This window comes from Phoenix dactylifera, chromosome 17, assembly GCF_051530095.1.
Source record: "Phoenix dactylifera cultivar Ajwa chromosome 17, Ajwa_hap1_PhDact_Kaust_v1.1, whole genome shotgun sequence".
Classification (NCBI taxonomy): domain Eukaryota; kingdom Viridiplantae; phylum Streptophyta; class Magnoliopsida; order Arecales; family Arecaceae; genus Phoenix; species Phoenix dactylifera.
Window position 1 is genome coordinate 7875582 of NC_143206.1, and position 22371 is coordinate 7897952.

Here is a 22371-nt window from a genome sequence, read left to right on the forward strand (position 1 = left end):
TTATGGAATTTTTTAAACATAGAAAATGCTTGATCCTTATGTACTAGGAACATGACCCATGTGTACCTAGAGTAATCATCTACTATAACAAGACCATATTTATTTCCACCTAGACTTGTTGTTCTAGTTGGACCAAATAGGTCCATGTGTAATAATTCTAGAGGCCTAGAGGTAGAGACACATTTTATGGATTTAAAGGAGTTCCTAGATTGTTTGCCAAATTGACATGCTTCACATATTTTGTTCTTTTCAAATTTTAATTTTGGCAAACCTATCACGGAGTCTCTTTTAACTAATTTAGTTATTGTGTCCATGCTTGCATGACCTAACTTACGGTGCCATAACCAACTAGCATCATTATCTTTAGTTTCATTTACAACTAGACATTGGTTATGTTTTGCAAGATCTTCTAGGTCTGCAACATATACATTTCCACGTCTAATCCCTTTAAAAACTAAGCTATTATCATTAGGATTTGTTATAATACATAGTGATGGTTTAAACATAACATCATATCCTTTATCACATAATTGACTGATGCTTAACAAGTTATGCTTAAGACCATCAACATATCTGACATTATCTATAAAAGTAGAAGGGGTGATTTGAACTTTACCAATACCAATGATGTGACCTTGGTTGTTGTCTCCAAACGTCACAGCACCTCCCTTCTTAGCTTCAAGGGTGAAAAATTGGTCTTTATCACCCGTCATGTGCCTTGAGCAGCCACTATCCAAATACCAGCAATTTTTGTTGACCTTGGCTGCAAGACACTCCTACACAAGCAAATCATGTCATCTTAGGTACCCAAGTTTTCTTGGGTCCTTCATGGTTAGTCAAGTTGGTTCCTTTTGGAACCCATACCCTTTTAATCTTTCTTTTAGTTTTCCTTTTCCTATAGTCACATGCATTTGCCTTATGTCCTATATTTCCACAACAAAAACAGATCATTTTCTTAGTTTTATTTTTCCCAGCTTTGACAAAGAAGTTACTAAGAAGTTTTTGTTTATTTTTCGATTTATACCCTAAACCCGCTTTATTAAATACGGCTCGTTGACTGTTAAGTATCATGTTTAACTTTTCAGAACTATATGTGAATTTTTCAACTAAGGGTTTGTATTTGTTAAGTTCTTTAGTTAATGTTTGATTTTCGGCTTTTAGATCATTTAGTTCTTTTGTTAGATCCTTGTTTAAGACTTGTTTATGGTTTTTGAGTTCTGAAAGTTCCTTAGTTAGTTTTTCATTATCTTTAGTTAAGGTACTAGTTTTCTTAATTAAGAGTTGGTTGCTTGTCTTAAGTTCTAGATTTTCTTTGGTAATAGCATCTTTATCCTTAATTAAAGAATCATACTTACGGATATAAGTTTGGTTAGTTACTTTTAGTTCTCTGTTTTTAACATTAACATCCTTATATTCAATCATTAGTTCGTTAAACGCATCATAAAGTTCATCAAATGAAAAATCATAGTGCGTATCAGAAGTTACCTCATTTTCGTTGGCCATGAAACAAAAATTGGCCTTCTCTTCTTGTTCTTCATCCGATGATGAGGATGATGCGTCGGAGTCCGATAGGGTGGTGACAAGGGCTTTCTTCTTCTTCTTGTACTTGCTGCTCTTCTTTAGTAAGGGACACTCAGCTCGGATGTGTCCCGGCTTTTTGCACTCATAGCACCCGATCCCTCACTTTCCCTTTCCTTACCTTTGTCCTTGCGGTAGGAATTTGAGGGGCCTCTCCTTTGATGATAGGACTTCTTGTGGTTGATGAATTTCTTGAACTTGCGCACAAGAAGAGCCTCACCACCATCTTCCTCATCTTCTTCTTCTTCACTGCTGCTGCTGCAAGACAAGTCCTTGTTAGAAGAAGTAGATTTTAAAGCTATTACCTTTTTCTTATGGGAGGACTCTTCCTCGTTGTGTTGTTTCATGGTAAGCTCATGCGTCATAAGTAGATTTTAGCTTCTTGGATTGCCGTCACTTTAGCTTCCCACGACCTTGGTAGACACCGAAGGATTTTCCTGACAAGTTCACTGTTAGTATAGTTCTTGCCAAGGCTTTTTAGGCCATTGACAATATCAGTAAACCTAGTGAACATGCATGTAATTGTTTCGTTAGAGTCCATTTTAAATAGTTCATATTTATGAACCAAAATATTTATTTTGGACTCTTTCACTTGATTCGTGCCCTCATGGGTCACTTCAAGTCTGTCCCAAATCTCTTTTGCAGAATTGCAAGTAGAGACCCTATTGAATTCATTACGGTCTAAGGCACAATAGAAGACATTCATTGCTTTAGAGTTTAATTGTGCCTTCCTCATGTCATGTTCATCCCAGTCCATTTCTAGTTTAGGTACCTTAACACCATCTACGTATATGGATGGGATGTAGGGCCCATTTACTACAATGGACCACATCTCATAGTCTTGGGCTTGGATGAATATTCTCATCCTAGCCTTCCAGTATGAGTAGTCACATCCATTGAAGAAAGGGGGTCTTTGGGTGGACTGACCCTCAATGTGAGAAGATCCAAATGGGGTTGTCATTTTGATCTTTTAACTCTTGAGTGGAAGAGTTTTTGGCTCTGATACCACTTGTTGCCCAGATAGACAACCCAAGAGGGGGGGGGGGGGTGAATTGGGTTTTTAAATTAACTTGAATATTTAAAACTTTGTGGATGATTAATTTAAAGCTATAGCAAGTTGTTTAATTAAAGCTAAGTGCTGTGAGTAGTGTCCGAGGAAGAAGATGAGAGACAATGCACTACAAACACAAAGTTTTATAGTGGTTCGGAGCTAACCCTTGCTCCTACGTCCACTCCCCAAGTCTCACTTGGGAATTTCACTATAACCCCCTTGGATTACAGCCGGTTGTTTTGCAAGCTCACAACCAAACTTGTTGTTTTACAAGCTCACAACGAACTCGGTCAGTTTTTCCAGGCTCACCGACTAGAACCAAACCCCGATTGTTTTCCCGGGCTCACAATCAAACCCTTACATACGTTGGTTTTAACTTGGCTCACCAACCAACCTTAAACCCCTTGATTCAATCCCCCGATTGAATCAAGTAAATACAAGAGATAGAAGAAAACAGAAAATAGCTTCTCAAAAAGCAGATTTAAAACAATATAATCGTAAAGGAGTTAGAAACCCTCAAACGCTTTTAAGCTGGTGAAGAGGTATGGCTTCTGGAACTCCGGTCTCCTCTTGAAAGAGTGGTCGACTTGAATGCAGGAGGAGGAAGCTTTGATTGTTGGGAAGAAGTTGTTGGAGCAGTAAATGCAGATCTCCCCTTTTTCGTTTAAGAGCACTTGGAGAGCTTGAAAACTTGAATGCTTGGAGTGGAATGTCTATCCTCTGCCTTGCTACAGTCCTCTGTGGCTATTTAAGCCAACCCCCACGGAAACTAGCCGTTACTCTGCTTTTTCTGGCCGTTCTGCACACTCTGCGCAGCCTGACAATATGACCGTTGGTGGGTTGGAGTCGACTCGCGCGATCAGGAGTCGACTCGGCTGTAGCAGGAGTCGACTCACGCTTTTCCGGAGTCGACTCGGCAACTGTTCCAAATTTGAATTAAAGTTGCAGTCTTGACTGGGAGTCGACTCGTCTTGACCTGGAGTCGACTCGCCAACTTCTGGAACTGACGTGGCAATTTTGGAGTCGGCTCATCCACTGAAGTCCGTGGATCCAAATTTGAATTTTGTCCACTCGAGTCGACTGTCCTGGGAGTCGACTCGAATCTCAGAGCCCGAACTCCCGATTCTCTGTCTTTTGGCTCATCCATTCTTGGAGTCGACTCGAACTTCCTTGGAGTCGACTCGGCTCTCAGTTTCCGAAAGTTGGTCTTCTGCCTTTTGACGTGAAGCTTGTCTCGGAGTCGACTCGAGCTGTCTGTGAGTCGACTCGAATCTCAGAGGCAGTAACATGGTCTTCTGTCTGTTGATGGTCGCTCAGTCTCGGAGTCGACTCGCGTACTGCGGGAGTCGACTCGAATCTCAGAGTCCGAAAATCGTTCTCTGACTTTTTCTTTGTGTTTCTCTGAGAGTCGACTCTTACCTTCTTTGGAGTCGATCTGCAAACCATCGGAGTCGACTCGCGTTCCACTGGAGTCGACTCGAATCTCAGACCCGAAAACTGCTCTCTGACTTTTCTTTGTGTTTCTCTTGGAGTCGACTCTTACTACCCTGGAGTCGACTCGTTGAACATTGGAGTCGACTCACGCACTTCGGGAGTCGACTCGTTGACAGTTTCTGAGTTGAAGCTTTCTGTCCTTCTGTCTGTTCTCAGTCGGAGTCGACTCGTACTGATCTGGAGTCGACTCGAGCTCGTGCCAGTGAACTTGATACGCTTGGAGTCGACTCGTGATACTCGGGAGTCGACTCGAGTCTCAGACATTGGTTCATGCAGACTTCTTAACTTATCCAAAATACTATGAACCAAGTCTAGGAACACTTGGACAGGATTTTCACTGAAACACTCAATTGAATTCATTAGTAATCACAAGATATACTCAAATGCTTTGAGCTCATCAAAATCAAATGGGGTTTTAATCAATCACTCCACAGTCCGACCTTGGGTCACGCCGCGTGTCCGTTTTAAACCCCGTAACGGCACACTCATTAATGAGCGAGAAGCCTTGATTACGGGATCGAGGCACCGCCTCGATGAGCTCGAGGACCCCCATCATTAATCCACCGTAAAGCGATCCTGGCGATTCAAGAGACGCCACCTCCGCTTCAAGAAGCGTAATGATACGAGCTTCATCATAAGCTCACTGAATAAAGCAGCCTCGAGACGCCAAAGGGCGCAGGTTTCACCATGAAAGCTCCGAGAAGCGCAAGGGGGCGGACGAGACTCGCCCCCCAACCTTAGTGACAGACTTTACTTCCCACGTCCGAGCCCACAAGTCGCTCGAACTCGGAAGTCGGGGGGTAGTGTTGGGGGGGAATAAGATTTTTTCCCAAATGACATAAATGCCCCTAAGAAGCCGTACAACTTCCGACCCCGGACGGCCGAAGTCGGCGTCCGACTTCGGAACGCCCGACCTCGAGACCTCCGACCTAAGAAAAACCCCGATGTTTGAGGTCTACTCTTGTCAGCCACCTACTACGGCCGTGCGCCTCTGAGGTCTGGCCGAGGACCATACCCTGACACCCCTCTGGCATTTATTGCGCATGATCGCTGCAACTCTCCGGCTTACTCCACAATAAATGCGGATCTCCGGCTTACTCCACAATAAATGCGGATCTCCGGCTTACTCCACAATAAATGCGCATGGCTCCTGTCATCTACGGACTCTCAGCTCTCCACGGCAAATCAGCCCAGCAGAGTCTAGTCAACTATGATAAGTCTCCGATCTCGGCCATACCTCCGACACCAATGCAATAATTCGCCTGATAGCGTGCTAGTTCGGGCTGTACGACGCCCTCACCGCCGACATTAGTGCAATGATTCGCCTGACCGTGCGCCGACCCGAATGACATGCCGAGCCGTACTACGGCTTCGCCCTGTTACATCGCAGGTAAACCGACCCCCGCCTATAAAAGGGAGCCTTGGCCTCTCAGGAGGGGGTTGGAAGATTGAAGCACTCTACAGACACTGTTCATCTCCTTTCTACACTACTTGCCCCCTCCCTGACTTGAGCGTCGGAGGGCCGGCGCCGGAAAACCCGGCCACCGGCTCGTGTGTAGGCACCCAGACGGAGGACGCCGCCAGCTGACGGATCGCCGCCTCGCCGCGTGGGTCAGCCGTCCCTTCTCTCCGACCGCCCCAGACGGAGGACGCCGCTCGCCGACGGACCGCCGCCCCGCCGTGAGAACTCGCCGCTCCCTTTCCTCGACCGAAGATTGCCCTCGGGTCCAATTTCCAGCAACATAAATATTTAAGATTGAGGCCTCAATATTTCTTTAGTGATATAGTGGCATTCAATATAGATATTGTGATGATCTCTCGAGCTTGGAAAGTGCTATTTTGCTGCTTTGTCAGATTGGAAGTGCAGGGACAATGTAATTGTAGAACTTTAAGATCATGCTGGGTTCGGATATCATGAAGAAGTATGAAGTCTTATTTTAGTTGAGAATGTTATGTTCAGCAATTAGTTTTGGCCATGAGGATAGTATAGTTGGAAACAACATCAGTTCCCTCCTAAGTTGCAACTAGGCTATTATCCCTCGTGCTTCCCTCCCCAATGCTTCCCTCGTGCTTTCCTATCATTTGTGTAGGTAAATGTTTCTAATGTTCCAGTTACCTTATGTAGCTTATCAGATGGTTTTATTAGTAGGGGACGAAGAAGGGCTAAACCTTCTAGGAAGAGAGAGGAAGGGAGTCGAGAGAGAGAATAAATAGAAAATCTGAAATAAATTGTAGAAAGATTAAACAAATCTTTCTAAAATAAATAGTAGAAAGGTTAAATAAATCTAAAATAACTAGAAAATCTAGATGAAAATCTAAAAGGGGAAATTAATTCCCCATCCTCCGAAAAATTCTGGTATAACAAAAAGTCCCCGTTGACCGGTCATAAAATTTTGAGTTCAATGACTTCACCATATTTAATTTCCGGTCTTTGAGAGCCTTTTATTTTTTAATAAAATGCCGAAAATGCCCCTGCCTCTTCTGATCTCGCATTCCCACCGAAGAAGAAGAAGAAGAAAAAGGAGGTTGCAACGGCCAGCCGCGGCCGCCGCCGGCCACATCCCGGGCCCCTCCCGAACCTCCTCCCGCGGCCGCCAGAACACCTCCCCACCGTGGGGGCGGGTCATTACCAGCGGCTTTCGGCGTCCTGCGGCCGACACCGGCCACGACCTGGCCTCCTTCTGTGTCCACCGCGGCCTGGTCCCTTTCCTGCGCCGTCAGCCTCGTGGGAGGAGAAGTCTTCTCTGCTGGCCAGCTGTGGCCGCCGCTGGCTGTGGCCCGGGCCCCCTCCCGCAGCCGTCTCGGCCCGACCCCCTTCCGCCGCCACCGGCCTCGCGGGAGAAGAAGAAAGGAGCAGAAAGAAGAAAGAGGAAGAAGGGAAGAAGAGAAAAAAAAAGAAAAGAAGAAGAAGAAAAAAAAGAAAAAGAAAGAAAAAAAGAAAAGAAATAAATAAATAAAATAAATAAATAAATAAATAAATAAATGCACATATATATAAATGAAGGAATAAATAAATAAATAAGATAATAAATAAATATATTTTATAAAATAAAAGAATAAATAAATGAAGAAGGGAGGCCGGGCCGCAGCCGCCGCCGACCATGGTCCGGCCCCCCGAGGCCCTCTCCTGCGGCTGCCACGGCTTTGCTCCCTTCCGACGCGCTGGCCTTGCGGGAGTAGAAGAAAGGAGAAAGAAGAAGAAGGGAAGAAGAGAAGAAAAAAAGAAAAGAAAAAGAAAAAAAAAGAAGAATAAATAAATAAATAAATGCATATATATATATATGAATGAACAAATAAATAAATAAATATATTTCAATGAAATAAAATAATAAAATAAATAAATAAAAAGAAAAATAATGAGTGAGTGGCAAATAATCTGATCTTTATGATATTGATAGGTACAGTGGATCTGTCACCATTTCAATTAGTTAAGTAAGCTTGGGACTCAGTTTATATAGTCTCGAACACAGTTAACTCACCATTGCAATTAGGATAGTAAGCTTGGTACACAGGTAATATAGTATGGCACACATTTAAGTAAGCTTGGCACGTAGCTAATCAATATTGAACACTTAATCTAGCCTGGCGCACACAGTTAAGTCTTCTCGACATACAGTAAGTAAGCTTGGAACATACTTAATCTATCATGGCACAAAATCTTGTAATGATGGAATGTATATTCTGTCTACTGAATCATATAAAAGTTCAGCCACCTATACATATGTAATGTAATGTATTTTGTACGTATGAACGGAAACGAGATGGAGGAATAAAAAGTATTTTCGAGTAAAAATGGAAATAAATTGATAGAACATTCCTGGAAAAAAAAACTGTATCACTTCCACTTATGGAGCGAAGTTGTCATTGAAAATTTAAGGCTGGATTTCGTCTTTTGAGTCTTTTGAGTCTACCAGTCTGGATTCAGGTTTTGATTTAATACAACTGTGGCCGAGAGATTGACTGGCTTTGAATTAATACCAGCTGGTCATTTTGTGTACGATTTTGAGCAACGCTAGAACATAAGATAGGCAAACCAGCTGGGATGATACCTAATGGCCAAATTCCTACCCTCACAAACAATAAAACAGAAGGAAAAGAGGCTTGTACCTCAATCCCCATGATAGGATCTACTCCCATTTCTCCCTCATCAGACCAATCTATTTAAACATTTAGACATTTTAATACATCATATTATTTAACTTTATGATACATAACACATTTCTGAATAAAATTAAGTTATTGAATTGAAGTTGGTTATGATATGATAGATTATATGAACTTAATGCATGTGAAGACATATAAATTTTGAGAAAAAATCAACTCCATTACATTTCAAAACAGACTCTTTACATGCAGAAAAATTGAATAAAGAAGGATGGTTCAAACCACCAATTAACAGGACTTGTAAGCGAATGAAGATTCCCCCTACATTGCCATAGATTTGGAACAAGAAATCTTCCAAGCTTCATTAAAAAGAGCCACAAAAGCAGTGCCATTTCCAAACAAAAAGGCCTGTTAAGCAAAAATTAGAAGAAAACATAGGGTGTGCATGAGAGAGAAAGAGAAGGTGGGGGTGCTGAATCGTTAAGGTAGCGATCCTAGGCCACGAAGACTAGAGAATGAGAGCATAATGGCTGAATGAGAAAGGAAGGATATCTTAGAAGAGGCCTAAGGACAAATAATTGCATTTTTGAGGTAGCAATTATGGATTTCCATATCACATGTTAGCCATTAACCATTAGTTTACTTGCCCTGGTGAAGATATGGCTATGATACCAAGCATTTGATGTGTCTTCCCTACCATCAGAAAGGCGAGCTAACATAAAACGTCTATTATATAATAATATATCTAACTTATAATAACAAATTATTTCATAGTGACTTAATAAATATAGTAATTATTATTATTATAATTTAATAATAATTTAATAATATCATTATTTTTTATTATAATTATAAAAATAGTATGATAATTATTATAGTATAATAGCAGAAAGGTAGTTCATTATTTCCAAGGAGGTAACTTTAGTAGATCATCCTCTAAGTTCTGAGCTAAGCGGGGCTCACATAACATAAATAGAAATAGTATAACAAATAGAAATAGTGTATAGAAATTTAGAAAATTGTTGGTTTTTTATGAAAATTAAATAGAAATAGTTTTGGCAACAGCTACTTCAATTGCAGCATTTCTAATTGCAACCTGTAATTGAATTACATGCAATAGAGGTGTAGGCATAAAACAACCTCCAAAGAAAATAGAACATATAACAATAACTCTCCGGGATAGCGAAGCTACATATCCAAAAATATATAGATTAAATGCACAAAAAGGAGAGGAATTGTCATGCAATGTACCCTCTAGATTTTACCTCTAGGATCCTCTATCCAGTATCTGTGCCCAAGATCAAAAACAGAGATGCCAATAACTAGAAATTCAGCTTCTCTTTTTCTTGAAGATTCACTGCCCAAAAAAAAAAGGCAAAGAGTGGCAAGAAAACATCAATGCCTTCATGGCAGCCCTCTTCCAAGAAAATACTCTTTTAACTCCATTCTTTTTCCTCCTTTTAGATTAACCAGAGAAGTGCCGAAGCTTGTGAGAAAACATCACTAGCAACATTTGCTCGTAGAAACAAACAAGAAAAAGAAAGGCCAGTGACAGTAGCTCAATCAAATAGCCTTTATACGATACTACTTAAAAGGAGTTAGAGCACCCAAAGTGGATGCTGAAATAATTAATAAAGTACATCTCCATCTTTCAATTGTTTTTGGTACATAAAGCAGAAGTACCATCCAAAGTCTTCAAATACAATATCTACATATCGAAGGACATCAAATAAAATAAGTTTTAGAGGAAACAATCAAAACAACATTAAATGCCAAATGACATCTTGTAAAAGGGAATTAAGCTTTTCTCTTCCTAGTGTCCCTTTAACTGCTTAACAACAGCAAAAGCAAATGTATCAAGAAGTTTCACGTGGAGACACTTGATCATTGAAGGCCTGGATATATTTAAAAATTTATCAAAGGATTTGTCGTTTCTCCTGATGCTGGATTGAATGTTGAAATGATGCACAAGAAAGCTGCTTGTACCATGAACGCTCTTAATTTATCTTGAAGCTAAATTTGCTGCTCATCTGACATAGCAAGAGAAAAATAAAATGAGAAAAACTGAATGAAAAATTCCATTGTGCATCCCTCCAGCTTCGGCTTGACCTCTTATCCCTGAAAAATACTTGTGAGAATCATGAATTAGTGTACAATAGTTTATGTGAAAAGTGGTAATCAATGGCATTTCAGGAAGATGCCATTGATTATCCTTAGGAGTTGCTCTAGCGAGCATGGACAAACTGATCTAAAACTTGCCCCTAGATTCCCTCGGCAGGAACGAGAATGTGAGGGAACATAAATAATTGTACTTACTAATTTATATTTCATTTGAGAGAGAGAGAGAGAGAGAGATGGGATTGTACCTCCAAAGGACCGGGATGACATTAAAATGTAGATGGTCTTCTAAAGCAAGAAAAGGAAGGAAGGAATGTGTTGCTCCTCCTCTCAGTTAATATTTCAGCACTGGGGATGCATGAGATGAGGTCCCAATACGGTCCTCCTCTCTTACACTTTCTCTCGAGGTCGGGGCAACCGTCAATCTGCAGATGCTGAAGGCCGGGGAGTCGTCGTTGTAGACCTCCTGGGAGTGATGACAGCCGAGGGCAATGGCTAATAGACAGAGACTGAAGGCCCTGCATCCCTTCTGGCAGAGATGACAATTTTCTGCATTTGAAGATGTGCAGAGACTCGAGTGCAGCGAGCCCTTGTGGCAAAGATTCCAAGCCACGAAGCCCCATGATAGACATCTTCTTGAGTGCTGTTATGTGCCCCAGATCTACTGGCAGAGAAGTCAGGTTTGAGCACCCTGACATGAAAACCTTCTCAAGAGCAGTGGCATGTCGCAGGCCTTCCGTCAAGGAATTTAGTTTGGGGCAATTATGAACTTCCAAAATTCTGAGGGAAGCCGACAACTTGGGCAATTCCAGCAGACTATCACAACTTCTAATATCCAACTCTTCCAAGTTTGGTAGGAGCTCTCCATCCCCTGATGATGATGAGGATAATGGCAAACATGACGGGCCAACCAACTTCTTGCAACCGCAGATATATATCTTCTTTAGTGATTTCAAACCACGGAACTCCGTCTCCGGCCAGTAGACCAAATCATCACAATAATCCATGCTCATAGCTAGGAGAGAAGTAAGGTTCTTCCAAAATGCCAAAGGTGATGATGATTGCTGTGGTGGCGAAAAAATCCAATTGCAGGATTTAATCTCCAAATAATGCAGGGATGTGCTCAGCCCTCTCGTCTCCTCCTCCTCCTCTAGCAAGGGCGCTAGATCCTCCGATGCGGTAATAGCTAATCTTTCAAGAGATCTGAAATACCTGAAAGATATTTTCTTCTGATCGGTAAGAGGAGGCGACTCCGTACCATTGCTCGTTTTATAGACATGAATGCTAAGGGACGAGAGTGTCGTCAGACTACAGATCAAGCCCAACTGCTTATTAGTTCCTTCCATTTCAAAACTTTTGAGAGATGGTAGCTCTGGCATGGTCATCAAATTTGGGCAATTATTGATCTTAAGCTCAGCAAGGTGAGGGAAAACCAACGTGAACTCTGCAGTTCCTTCAAACTCTGACCACTTCTCCAAGCTCTGCATCGTATGCAACACCAGTCTTTTCAGTGAGGGGAATGCTCGCACTATGCCATTACTTGCATTGCCGTAGATTGTGCTACTACAGATGTGCTTGACGCTATCCATCTTAATTATGTAAAGAAATTTAAGAAAAGGTAGCTGCCACAAAGGCGGGAGATGTTGGCATTTTGTGCAAACTCCCAGATGGATTTCAACTACATTTTGCAGCAATACAGTGTCCATCATCCACATTGGAAAGCTGCCACCCCCGTAGCGCCATACTGTCAGCAGTTTTAAGCCACCATGAGGTCGAAGGGCTTCCAACACCTCTTCAGTGTTTTCTGCTGGCAAAACATCTTCTTCGAAACAACGATGGGCATCTGTATCATAGCAGCGTGGGGGATTCCACTGAGTCATATCCCAGCATAATATTAATGAGCAAAGGTTATGTTTGGAACTAAGATTAGCTTCTTGAGCATCTGCTGCATCCCTCACATTCCTCAGGTTATACAGCTCTAGAAGGCCACCGAGATTTAAGCTATTCAACTCACCTATACGCCTGCTAGCATCATTGCCTACAATGTATTTGGTCAATGTTTGCAGGCTGCTCAATTGCCCGATGCCTGCTGGCAGCTGCTTCAGATTACGACATCTGTCAATGTAGAGATGCCTCAGGCTACTCATATTTCTCATGTCTTCGGGCAGCTTACATAGGCACCTACAGGTAGAGAGTTTCAGAGTTTGTAGATTGAAAAGTGTGCTGGTGGCATCCGGTAATGATTCAATATCGGTACCAGAGAGGTCGAGGTATCTCAGATGTTCCAAATACGCAATTGCAATAGGCAGTCGTGTGATATGAGAATGAATTCTAGGTGCAATACCCAATGCTCTCAAGGACTTTGGCTTTGCTGAATCCGCAATGCTAGCGGAGAATTCCGGGCACAGGAGAGTGTGAATATTTGGATAATTATTCAAGGTCCTATCGATCAACCGGGAAGATGTATGCAAGTGACGGGTTTTCTTAGATATATCTTCCCACCTGGCAGGGTCCAGTATGCTAAGGCATTCGTTCCCCATAATGGATCGTGCCAGATCGTGCATTAGGTCATGCATCTTGCTTGTTGTTATATAATAAGGTTCATGCCTGCTTACGCGAGCACCGTGCTCCTCATCTTCCTTGATATCCTGAAAGAAAGATCTCCAAGCCAACTCATTAAAAATCTCATGCCCTTTGTCCTCCAACTCCTTTCTTCCATCGGATGGAATGAATCCGTTGGCCATCCATAGTTGAATCAACAGATCCTTTTCCATCTCATAATCCTTCGGAAATATGGCACAAAAGGCAAAGCATTGTTTTAAATGGGAAGGCAAATGACTGTAGCTCAACCTTAGTGCTGGCAAGATTCCATCTTCACCGACCTGCAGATCCCAAATCTCGCTATCCCTCACGGACAACCATTCCCTTTCCTGGCTCTTGGAATGCATCAAGGCCCCTAGTGTATTCACTGCCAGAGGCAACCCACCACATTTCTTGACAATCTCCTTGCCGATGCTTACGAGATTTTGAGGCTCTTCTGCTCCCCCTGCAAATGCTCTCTTCCTAAACAATGTCCAAGAATCATCCTCAGTCAAAGTCGGTAGGCGATAAGTGCCGAGGGTACCCATTATCGACGATGCCCGCTCACTTCGTGTAGTCACAACAATCCTACTCCCTTCTCCACCAGTTCCTAGTAAACTTTTTAGCTGATCCCACTTTGCCTGATCCTCGTTCCAAATATCATCTAATACAAGTAAGTACCTCTTCCCACTTACAACTTCTCGAAGGCGGCGTTGTAACAACTCCATGGTTGATAGCTCGCACTCTTTTCCTGTGGCTGAAGCTATTATTGCTTTAGCAAGTTTTGCGACATCGAACTCATCCGACACACAGACCCATATGAGCAGCGCCTGGAAATGTTTCTCCACCCTCTGATCCTTGTAAATCAATTGGGCCAGTGTGGTCTTACCCAAACCCCCCATCCCAACTATGGGAAGGACTGCAACATTCTGGTTATTATCATGATCCAGTAACAACTTCACTATTTTTTCTTTATCTTCCTCCCTACCAATGACCTCTGACTCATCAACATAGGAGTGGGTTTGTGGCCTGTCCCTGTTTTGGGGTTGGGTTTTGACGGTGAAACCAAATTTATTTCCCTCGTCCACTAGTTTCTCTATTTTTTCAACAATAGCATGCAACTCTCGCCCCATCTCAAGGCGAAACCAAACTGGATTGCGAAGAGAAAAGAAGCTGCGCACCTTTTTTGTCATATCGATCTGAATCTCTGCCTTCCGCCGCATTGCTTCGACATTGAACTCATCCAGGATGTCGTCTGCTTCGTAGGCTGCATCCTTCAGATCTGCCAACCAGCTCTTCACAGCCTTATCCTTGACTTGTCGCTCCTCTGCATCTCCAAGTTTGGACTGGATTGCCAACAGCTGTCTTTTCAGCTTTTCTAGCTTCTCATGGATGCCCCACATCACTCCAAACTGTTGGAGAACATGGTCGGCTGCCTTCTCCATCACCACCGGTAGCAAGGCTGAGAGAAGAAGGTCGGCCATTACTCTCTGATTGATTCGTGGACAAGAGTTGATGGATCGCAAAGAAAGTGACTCGGTGGAAATGCTCTCCCTCTTTCCACTAGATCTGTAGGTGCTCTGGAAGCTTGTTTTATTTCTTTTCCCACCCCTGATTGATGTAAACAGAGGTTACCCAATGCTGGCCCAACCGTTGGTTTAATCAAGTGCTCGGCACTAGAATATTGCAGCCACCCGTAATTTCAGCTGACCTGTTTGTTTTATCGGGACATTACTTTTACAAGAAACTATGGCCATACACTGCGTCCAGCATTCGACTCCCAATTTTCTTTCGCAACTTGCCAGTTTATCTATTCAAGTTCAGATCAACCCGCTCCGAGTGTGTATGTTTATATCAGTAAAAAGCCTAGTTTATTCAAAGCAAAAAAAAAAAAAAAAAAAAAGCCTAGTTTACTGCACTCAGAGCATGTGAACGGCATCGGTCATTGTGCCAGTCAATGAGCTGATCAGATTCTTAGCCTAAAATAATCGCCACATACCGACAAAACCAATGTTAAATAATTGTCACCTGCCATTGGTTGCAGCACATCGCACGTTCGGAAAGCTTGTGCAGTCTCTTATTTAATTTTTTCCTGCGAAGCAGTGCTTAACATCCCACGCCCGGCAGCCACGGGAGAAGGGTCCGCCGGAGCGGGGGAAGGTGACCGAGCCTTCTGCGGGGTCCCCCTTGCCTCGACCTACTCCGCCGAGTCCCCCCTCCTCGACCAGCCCTCCGGTGTCCCCGCCGGATCTTGAGGGCTGGCAAAAGCCTACGAAGGTGGCCCGCCGCCACTCCCCGCCGGTGGTGGCGGCCCGGGGCACCGGCGGACAAGAGGAGAGCTCCCGAGTTGATATGGCCGGTGATTCGATCGCGGGACGAGTCGACTCGGTGCCCACGGCTAACAGGACCGGGTTGCCGGGGACTCGGGCCGGTCTGTCGGATCAGGCCGGGCCGTGTTCTGGGTCGATGGGCCAGCCCGTGCTTCAGCCCAAGAAACGGAACAGGAACTCTGGGCTTCTGGAGGTGGGCCGTTCCTTGGGCCGAGGTCGGGCGGGCCACGGAGGAGGCTTGGCCGGGCTAGCGACTCGCGGGGCACGTGTGCCCCGCGTGTTTCACACGGTGAACCGCGCGACGGGCCAGGGAGGCCTACGCGTGGCCCAGCTTGGCTGGGCCTCGCGCGGATGACCGTGGGAAGGCCCCTGTGGGCGGGGGCCTTCCACTGTTCACGGCCCAAACGGGCCTTATGGGGTCCGACTCAGGGCCCAACCCACTAGCCCAGGCTGCGGGGCCCAGTGCCTGCGAGTTCCACTTCGGGGCTCAGGCCCCGGTGCAGGACCCGCCGTCTGTCTGCCTCGCCTCTCTAGGTTCTCTAGAGGTGGCTGTGGGACAGGGAGATGGTGCCTCGGGCGGGTCAGATCTGGGTGACGCGACTAGGACGAGTGGGGTTCCCGTCTGCGACGACTGCCCTATGAGCGACTCCTTGGTGGGGCGGGATACGTCGGCACCTGTGGAGTCGATGGGGCGGGATACGCTTGCACTGGTGGAGCCAGGGGTAGGGGACCTGAGTGGTCATGAGAGGGCTACTCGCACGACCGTGGATCACTCGACTGTCGTTCAACGGGTGAAGGCGGCTATGTTGCGAGTCGTGTCCGGGACTAGTACGGATGTGGGTCAGCAGGTTGATCCTGATCATGAGGTGGAGATAGACCCTATGGCCCAGAGGGTCGATGAGCCTGTGGCCGACCTCTCGGACTTTTCCCCATTAGGATTCTTGCATGGAATTGTAGAGGGGCGGCTAAGCCGGCCTTTATGTCATCCTTTAGGCGGCTGGTCCAGATCCATAGTCCGGAGATCTGCCTACTTTATGAAACACGACTCTCCGGTAGAGGACTCAGTCGTGTCTTACGACGGTTAGAGGTTGACTGGGAGTCGTATGCAGTAGACTCCCAGGGGTTGTCGGGGGGCATTGTGGCTCTGTGGAAGCGGGGTGTGGCTACGATTGACGTATTCCACAACTGCTCCCAACAGGTCATCATGACCATCTCGGAACCTAACGCTGCTCCGTGGGTCTTGTGCGGAGTGTATGCTAGCACTAACCATCGAACCAGGAGGGTTCTGTGGGACGAGCTCACCCACCTAATTGCTCTGGGCCTTCCGTCTGTGATGGTGGGTGACTTCAATTGTATCTTGGAGGAGAGTGAGAAACGAGGAGGCAGGGCCTTCACTGACTCTGTGGATAGGAGGGAGTTCCGCGATTTCCTCTCGCGGAACGGCCTAGTAGATCTGGGTTTCTCAGGTCCGCGCTTCACTTGGTGTAACAACCAATCCGGACGAGCTAGGGTGTGGGAGCGACTGGACCGGGTTGTTGCTTCTACTGACTGGCTCATCAGATTCCCGTCCTATAGGGTCAGCCATCTTACTCGGATTGCTTCGGATCATTGTCCTTTGCTGCTCTCGACGGCATCAGGCTCGAGTCATCGTAGCCCATTCCGTTTCGAGAAAGTTTGGCTATCCTTTCCTCAATCCTGGGACATCGTCCGGGGAGCTTGGGGTCTGCCGGTCCACGGCGACGCCATGCAGAGGGTTTCACGAAAATTGGAATTGACCAAGCGACGGCTACGCCGCTGGAATCGGGAGGTCGTAGGTGATATTTTTAGGAAGCTGGAAGATGTGGAGGGTGCGATTGCTGACCTCCAAAGTAGGGAGGATCAGGTGGGCGTGCTCCCAGAGGCTGATATGGTGAGCCTCCGGGGACTACTCGCCACCCACCACTCGATCCTACGGCAACATGAGATTTTCTGGAGACAGAAATTCAGAATTCAGTGGGTCAGAGAGGGTGACCGGAACACTAGTTTCTTTCACCGATCGACGGTTATTAGGAGGCAGAGGAACACTATTCGTTCCTTGCGGGATGAGCGGGGTCATTGGGTGGACGATGATTCGGCGATTAGCCACATCCTACTCGAGTTCTTTCGCTCCCGTTGGACGGAGGATAGTGGGTCGGACGTTGCCGGCCTGCTCCCGAGAGCTGAATCCCAAATCGGGGTGGCTGCGAATGCACTATTGGTTCGACCAGTGACGGAGGGGGAGGTGCGAGAGGCTGTCTGGGCACTGGGCGAGGACAGGGCTCCGGGCCCAGATGGCTTCCCTCTTTTCTTTTTCCGGAGATACTGGAGCATCGTTCGGTTCGCAGTGGTAGAAGCGGTCCTGTGTTTCTTTAGTCGGTCAGGTATGCCTGACGACTGGAAGGCCACTTTTGTCACGCTTATACCTAAGCGAACGGATGCGTCCGAGCCGAGCCACTTTAGACCGATCAGTTTGTGCACTACTTTATACAAAGTGGTGGCAAGAATTCTGATGGATCGTATGAAGCCTTTTCTCTCCGGCATTATTTGTCAAGAGCAAGGTGCTTTTGTTGGAGGTAGGAGTATTTTCGATAACGCTATGGTGGCCCAAGAGATGATGTGGGATCTTCGACGGGCCCCGAAGCGTCGAAGCCTGATGGCTATCAAGCTGGATATGGAGCGAGCTTACGATAGAATCAGGTGGAGTTTTCTTAGGCGAGCTTTGGAGAGTCTGGGTTTCCATGAGACCTGGATTGGTTGGGTTATGGGGTGTGTTCGGAGTCCGCGGTTCTCCATCTTGATCAACGGCTCTCCGTCCCCATTCTTTAGTTCTACTATGGGGCTTCGGCAGGGATGCCCGCTATCCCCGTACCTATTCATCATCTGTTCTGATGTTTTGTCTCGATTGCTGCGGGCTGCATGTGCCGCCGGAGAGCTGGAGGCTTACGTCCCAGCTCTAGGGGCCCAGCCGATATCCCATTTACTATTCGCCGATGACTGCCTACTCCTGACGCGTGCCCGCGTAGCAGATGCCCTGGCTATTAGGCGGGCTTTGGCCGCCTATTGCTATGCATCTGGTCAGAGAGTGAATGCCCAGAAATCCTCTATCTCCTTTAGCCCGAGTTCGCCACCCGGGGTTCGACGTGAGATTCGGAGGATTCTGGAGATGCCTGAGCAGGACGGGACCTGGACATACCTGGGTGTTCCAATTACAGGTAGGAGACTGCGTGTATCTGAGTGCTCCGGGATGGTGCAACGGGTCCAGAGTAGGCTAGAGGGCTGGCGAGCAGCGTCTCTATCTATGATGGGTAGAGTTTTGCTGATTAGATCTGTCTTGGGCTCTATGCCTATCTATCTCATGACTTGCACGGTGGTACCAAGATCCGTCCTACTAAAGATTGAGCGACTGATTCGGGGCTTCTTATGGGGCTCGCTTGGGGGGGGGCGTGGGGTGCACCTGGTGGCATGGGAGAGTATTTGCCTCCCTCTCAGGGAGGGTGGCCTTGGGGTGTTGTCTCTCCGGGAGAGACGAGAGTTGCTCCTCGCCCGGCATGCTTCCCGCTTCATCCTGGAGCCGCAGAGTTTCTGGACCCGGATCATGACCGCCCGCTATGGGGGGGTAGGCCGGGAGGGCGGTGTTCGAGGAGGGCGGGGGTGTTCCTTTTTATGGCGTGAGATTGCGAGATATGTGCCCATGGTGTCGGATCACACTCGATGGCTGATAGGCGATGGCCGCAGTATTGAAGTGACCAGGGACTCATGGGTTGATGGCCTCCCCCTGTGCCGTTGGCCGACTACTGTTAGTATTGAGGTTGGGGAGGGTTTACAGGTCTGTGATCTTATGACTCCCGGGGAGGCTGGATGGGACGAGATTCGATTAGCCCGCTTCTTCGGGGAGCATCTGGCGGAGCGGATTCGCTCCCTCCCTCTGCCACAGAGTGGTGGACCAGATGTACGAGTGTGGAGCTTCTCGACCAGTCCCAGAGTCAGGATGAGCGTCCTTTCTCGCATTCTTAGGCGGGAGTATGTACCTCGTCCTGACTGTGCCTGGATCTGGCGATTGGGCCTCCTCCCGAGGGTTGCGCTGTTCCTCTGGAAGGTGGTCTGGGACCATCTTCCAACGAGAGCAGTACTTGGTGGACGAGGTTTGAGGATCCCCCTGGAGTGTGGGGTGTGCGGTGTGGCCGAGACGGTCGACCATGCCTTGTTTCGGTGCTCTAGGGCGAGGGATACTTGGCGTCTGGCAGGGGTCCCGCAGCCGGTATGGATCTGTAGGGACCAGTTCTTACGGGCCTTGCGCTAGGCCTCGGAGTCTCCGACGCTTCGTCAGGAGGTGACTCGAGTGAGCTGCACTGCCTACCAGATCTGGTTGGCCAGGAACGCTCGTATATTTGGTGAACGATGTATGTCGCTGAGATTTGTGGCCGAGAGCGCCCGTAGTCAGGCGGCAGAGATGTGTCATGCCTCCACCACTAGAGGGACCTTGACAGCTCGGGACATCTGGGGCCCCCACCATGCTTCGGCAGTATCTCACACGGTGTTTTTCACCTGGGAGCCCCCACCCCCGAGTTTCCTCAAGGTCAATTTTGACGGGTCAGTCCTGGATGGTGGCACGAGGGGTGGTGCGGGCTTCATCATTCGGGACCCTTTCGCTAGGGTTGTAGCCGCTGGTGGTAGTCACTTATTTGATACCTCGGTTCCGAGTGCGGAGCTGAGCGCTGCCTGGGCAGGCTTTCGACATGCCCGGTGCGTGTTACAGGCTAGGTCTATCACCCTAGAGGGTGATTCTGCCACCGTTATCAGTTGGATCCGAGAGGGTCCTAAGGGTGACGGTAGTGACCACCCTTTGCTTCGTGATATATGGACTATGGCGAGGGATGGAGGGGCCTTTCAGGCCAAGCACATCTACCGTGAAGCCAATGGGGCTGCGGATTGGGTGGCTGCATTTATAGCTCGCCATCACATTGTGGACAGGTGATGGGGAGTTGCCTTTGGCACTCCGAGGTATCCTATTTTTTGACTTTATTGGGTGTATCCGTACCCGACAGGTATGATCCACCCGTATTAGCAAAAAAAAAAAAAAAAAAAAAAGCAGTGCTTAAATCAATGTCTTTTTTCGTTCCCTTGGCTTTTGGATGGACTCTGATTGGGTTGTTGCACTCAACGAGCAGGCGAGTAAGCCTCTCTACCACTTAAAAGCAAAAGATATTTTCGGACTCCAGTGAACTTAATGTAAGAACATCTATGAATAGGATCATGAACCAGTCTTCAAATAAAGGAAGCGTACCTGGATCCATTGTTTTCAGGATGATCAAGTCCTTAGTTCGTATCTCCCTCTTGGCCCCTGTTCGAACACACGGTGATGGAGACCGATGCAGTGTTCCCTATCTAGGCAGAGGGTGAGACCCGTTATGTTATCCTACCATCAAGGATAATGCCTCCACTTCTCACGGGATCGTAACTGACCACGATGTGGTCATGTGGGTCAAAACCCAACATTCTCCCACTTGACCCATATGACCATACTTTGGTTAGAAATGATATAAACATTAGGCGCGCATCATTCTAATCCATAGTCAGTTGGGTCATCATAATACCATAATTAAACAGCTTACTAATGCGAGTCAAGGTGGTTCCACATCAATATAATGACATAGTTCCTTCCAAGTACTACAACACTAGCAAATTATTTAATCATAGTCCATAAATGAGAAGTATCTTTAATGGTCAAACATTATGTCTTTGTCAAAGACAATTCCTGTAATCATACATTCAAACCCATATATGTACATATATTTGAAGAACAGGAAAAACAGAAACATAATCAATTATATCTAAGTGTCAAAGAAATAAACATAATACAATCCTCAACTAATATCATGGATTACAACTAAGACCCATTCTTTCAACATGCTCTTTAAAAGTCTTCGGTTGTAAACATTTCGTCAAAGGATCTGCAATCATGAGCTCTGTCCTCATATTTTCTATAGACACATTTTGTTTCTGAACTTCCTCCTTGACAACAAAATATTTAAGCTCGATGTGCTTGGCACCATTAGAATATTTGTCGTTTCTGGAGAAATGGACGGCTGCAGTATTGTCACAAAAGATTCTCAGCGGCCTGGCAATAGAGTCGACAATCCCAAGTCCCGAGATGAAGTTACGCAGCCACAAACTATGAACCGTGGCCTCAAAGCATGCCACAAATTCTGCTTCCATGGTGGACGAAGCAGTGCTTGTCTGTTTGGCACTTTTCCATGAGATTGCTCCTCCAGCTAATAGGAACAAATAGCCAAACGTTGACTTTCTACTATCCACACATCCAGCAAAGTCTGAATCCGAATAGCCAATCACCTCAAGGCTATCTGACTTTCTATATGTAAGCATGTAATTCTTTGTTCCTTGCAAGTATCTCATCACCTTCTTTGCAGCTTTCCAGTGATCCATCCCTGGATTACTTTGGTATCTTCCTAGCATTCCAACTGCAAAACTTATGTCCGGTCTGGTACAGGTCTGAGCGTACATCAAGCTACCAACTGCAGAAGCATAAGGTATATTTTCCATCTGCTTACGTTCCAATTCATTCTGTGGGCATTGCATGAGACTAAATTTATCCCCTTTCTGAATTGGAACAACACTGGCTGAACAATTTTCCATACCAAATCTCTCTAGAACTTTGTCTATATATGCCTTTTGAGACAACCCTAACAATCCACGCGATCGATCACGAAATATTTCAATGCCTATCACGTAGGTTGCCTCATTCATATCTTTCATTTCAAAGTTCTTTGAGAGAAAAACCTTAGTTTCATACAATAAGCCAAGATCACTACTGGCAAGCAATATATCATCAACATATAGGACCAAAAAGATAAACTTGCTCCCACTGACCTTCAGGTATATACACCGATCAACAGTGTTTTCCTTAAAACCGAAGGAAGTGATGGTATCATTGAACTTGCGATACCATTGTCGGGAAGCTTGTTTAAGACCATATATTGACTTCTTTAATTTGCAAACCATGTGTTCTTTTCCCTTTAATGGGAAACCTTCGGGCTGGTCCATATAGACTTCTTCATCTAAACTTCCATTTAGAAAAGC

The 22371-nt window shown here is 46.0% G+C and overlaps 1 protein-coding gene across 1 annotated transcript; it reads right to left on the bottom strand.

The window, feature by feature from the left end:
* Positions 1 to 9784: 9784 nt before the first annotated feature.
* Positions 9785 to 21942, bottom strand: LOC120112831 (putative disease resistance protein RGA3). The gene is made up of 3 exons (XM_089928273.1): positions 21159 to 21942; positions 10594 to 14546; positions 9785 to 10345 (listed from the first exon to the last, which is right to left on the bottom strand). Exons 1-2 carry the CDS (start codon positions 21925 to 21927, stop codon positions 10615 to 10617), a joined length of 4701 nt encoding a protein of 1566 aa, XP_089784399.1. The 5' UTR covers positions 21928 to 21942; the 3' UTR covers positions 9785 to 10345; positions 10594 to 10614.
* Positions 21943 to 22371: the final 429 nt, after the last annotated feature.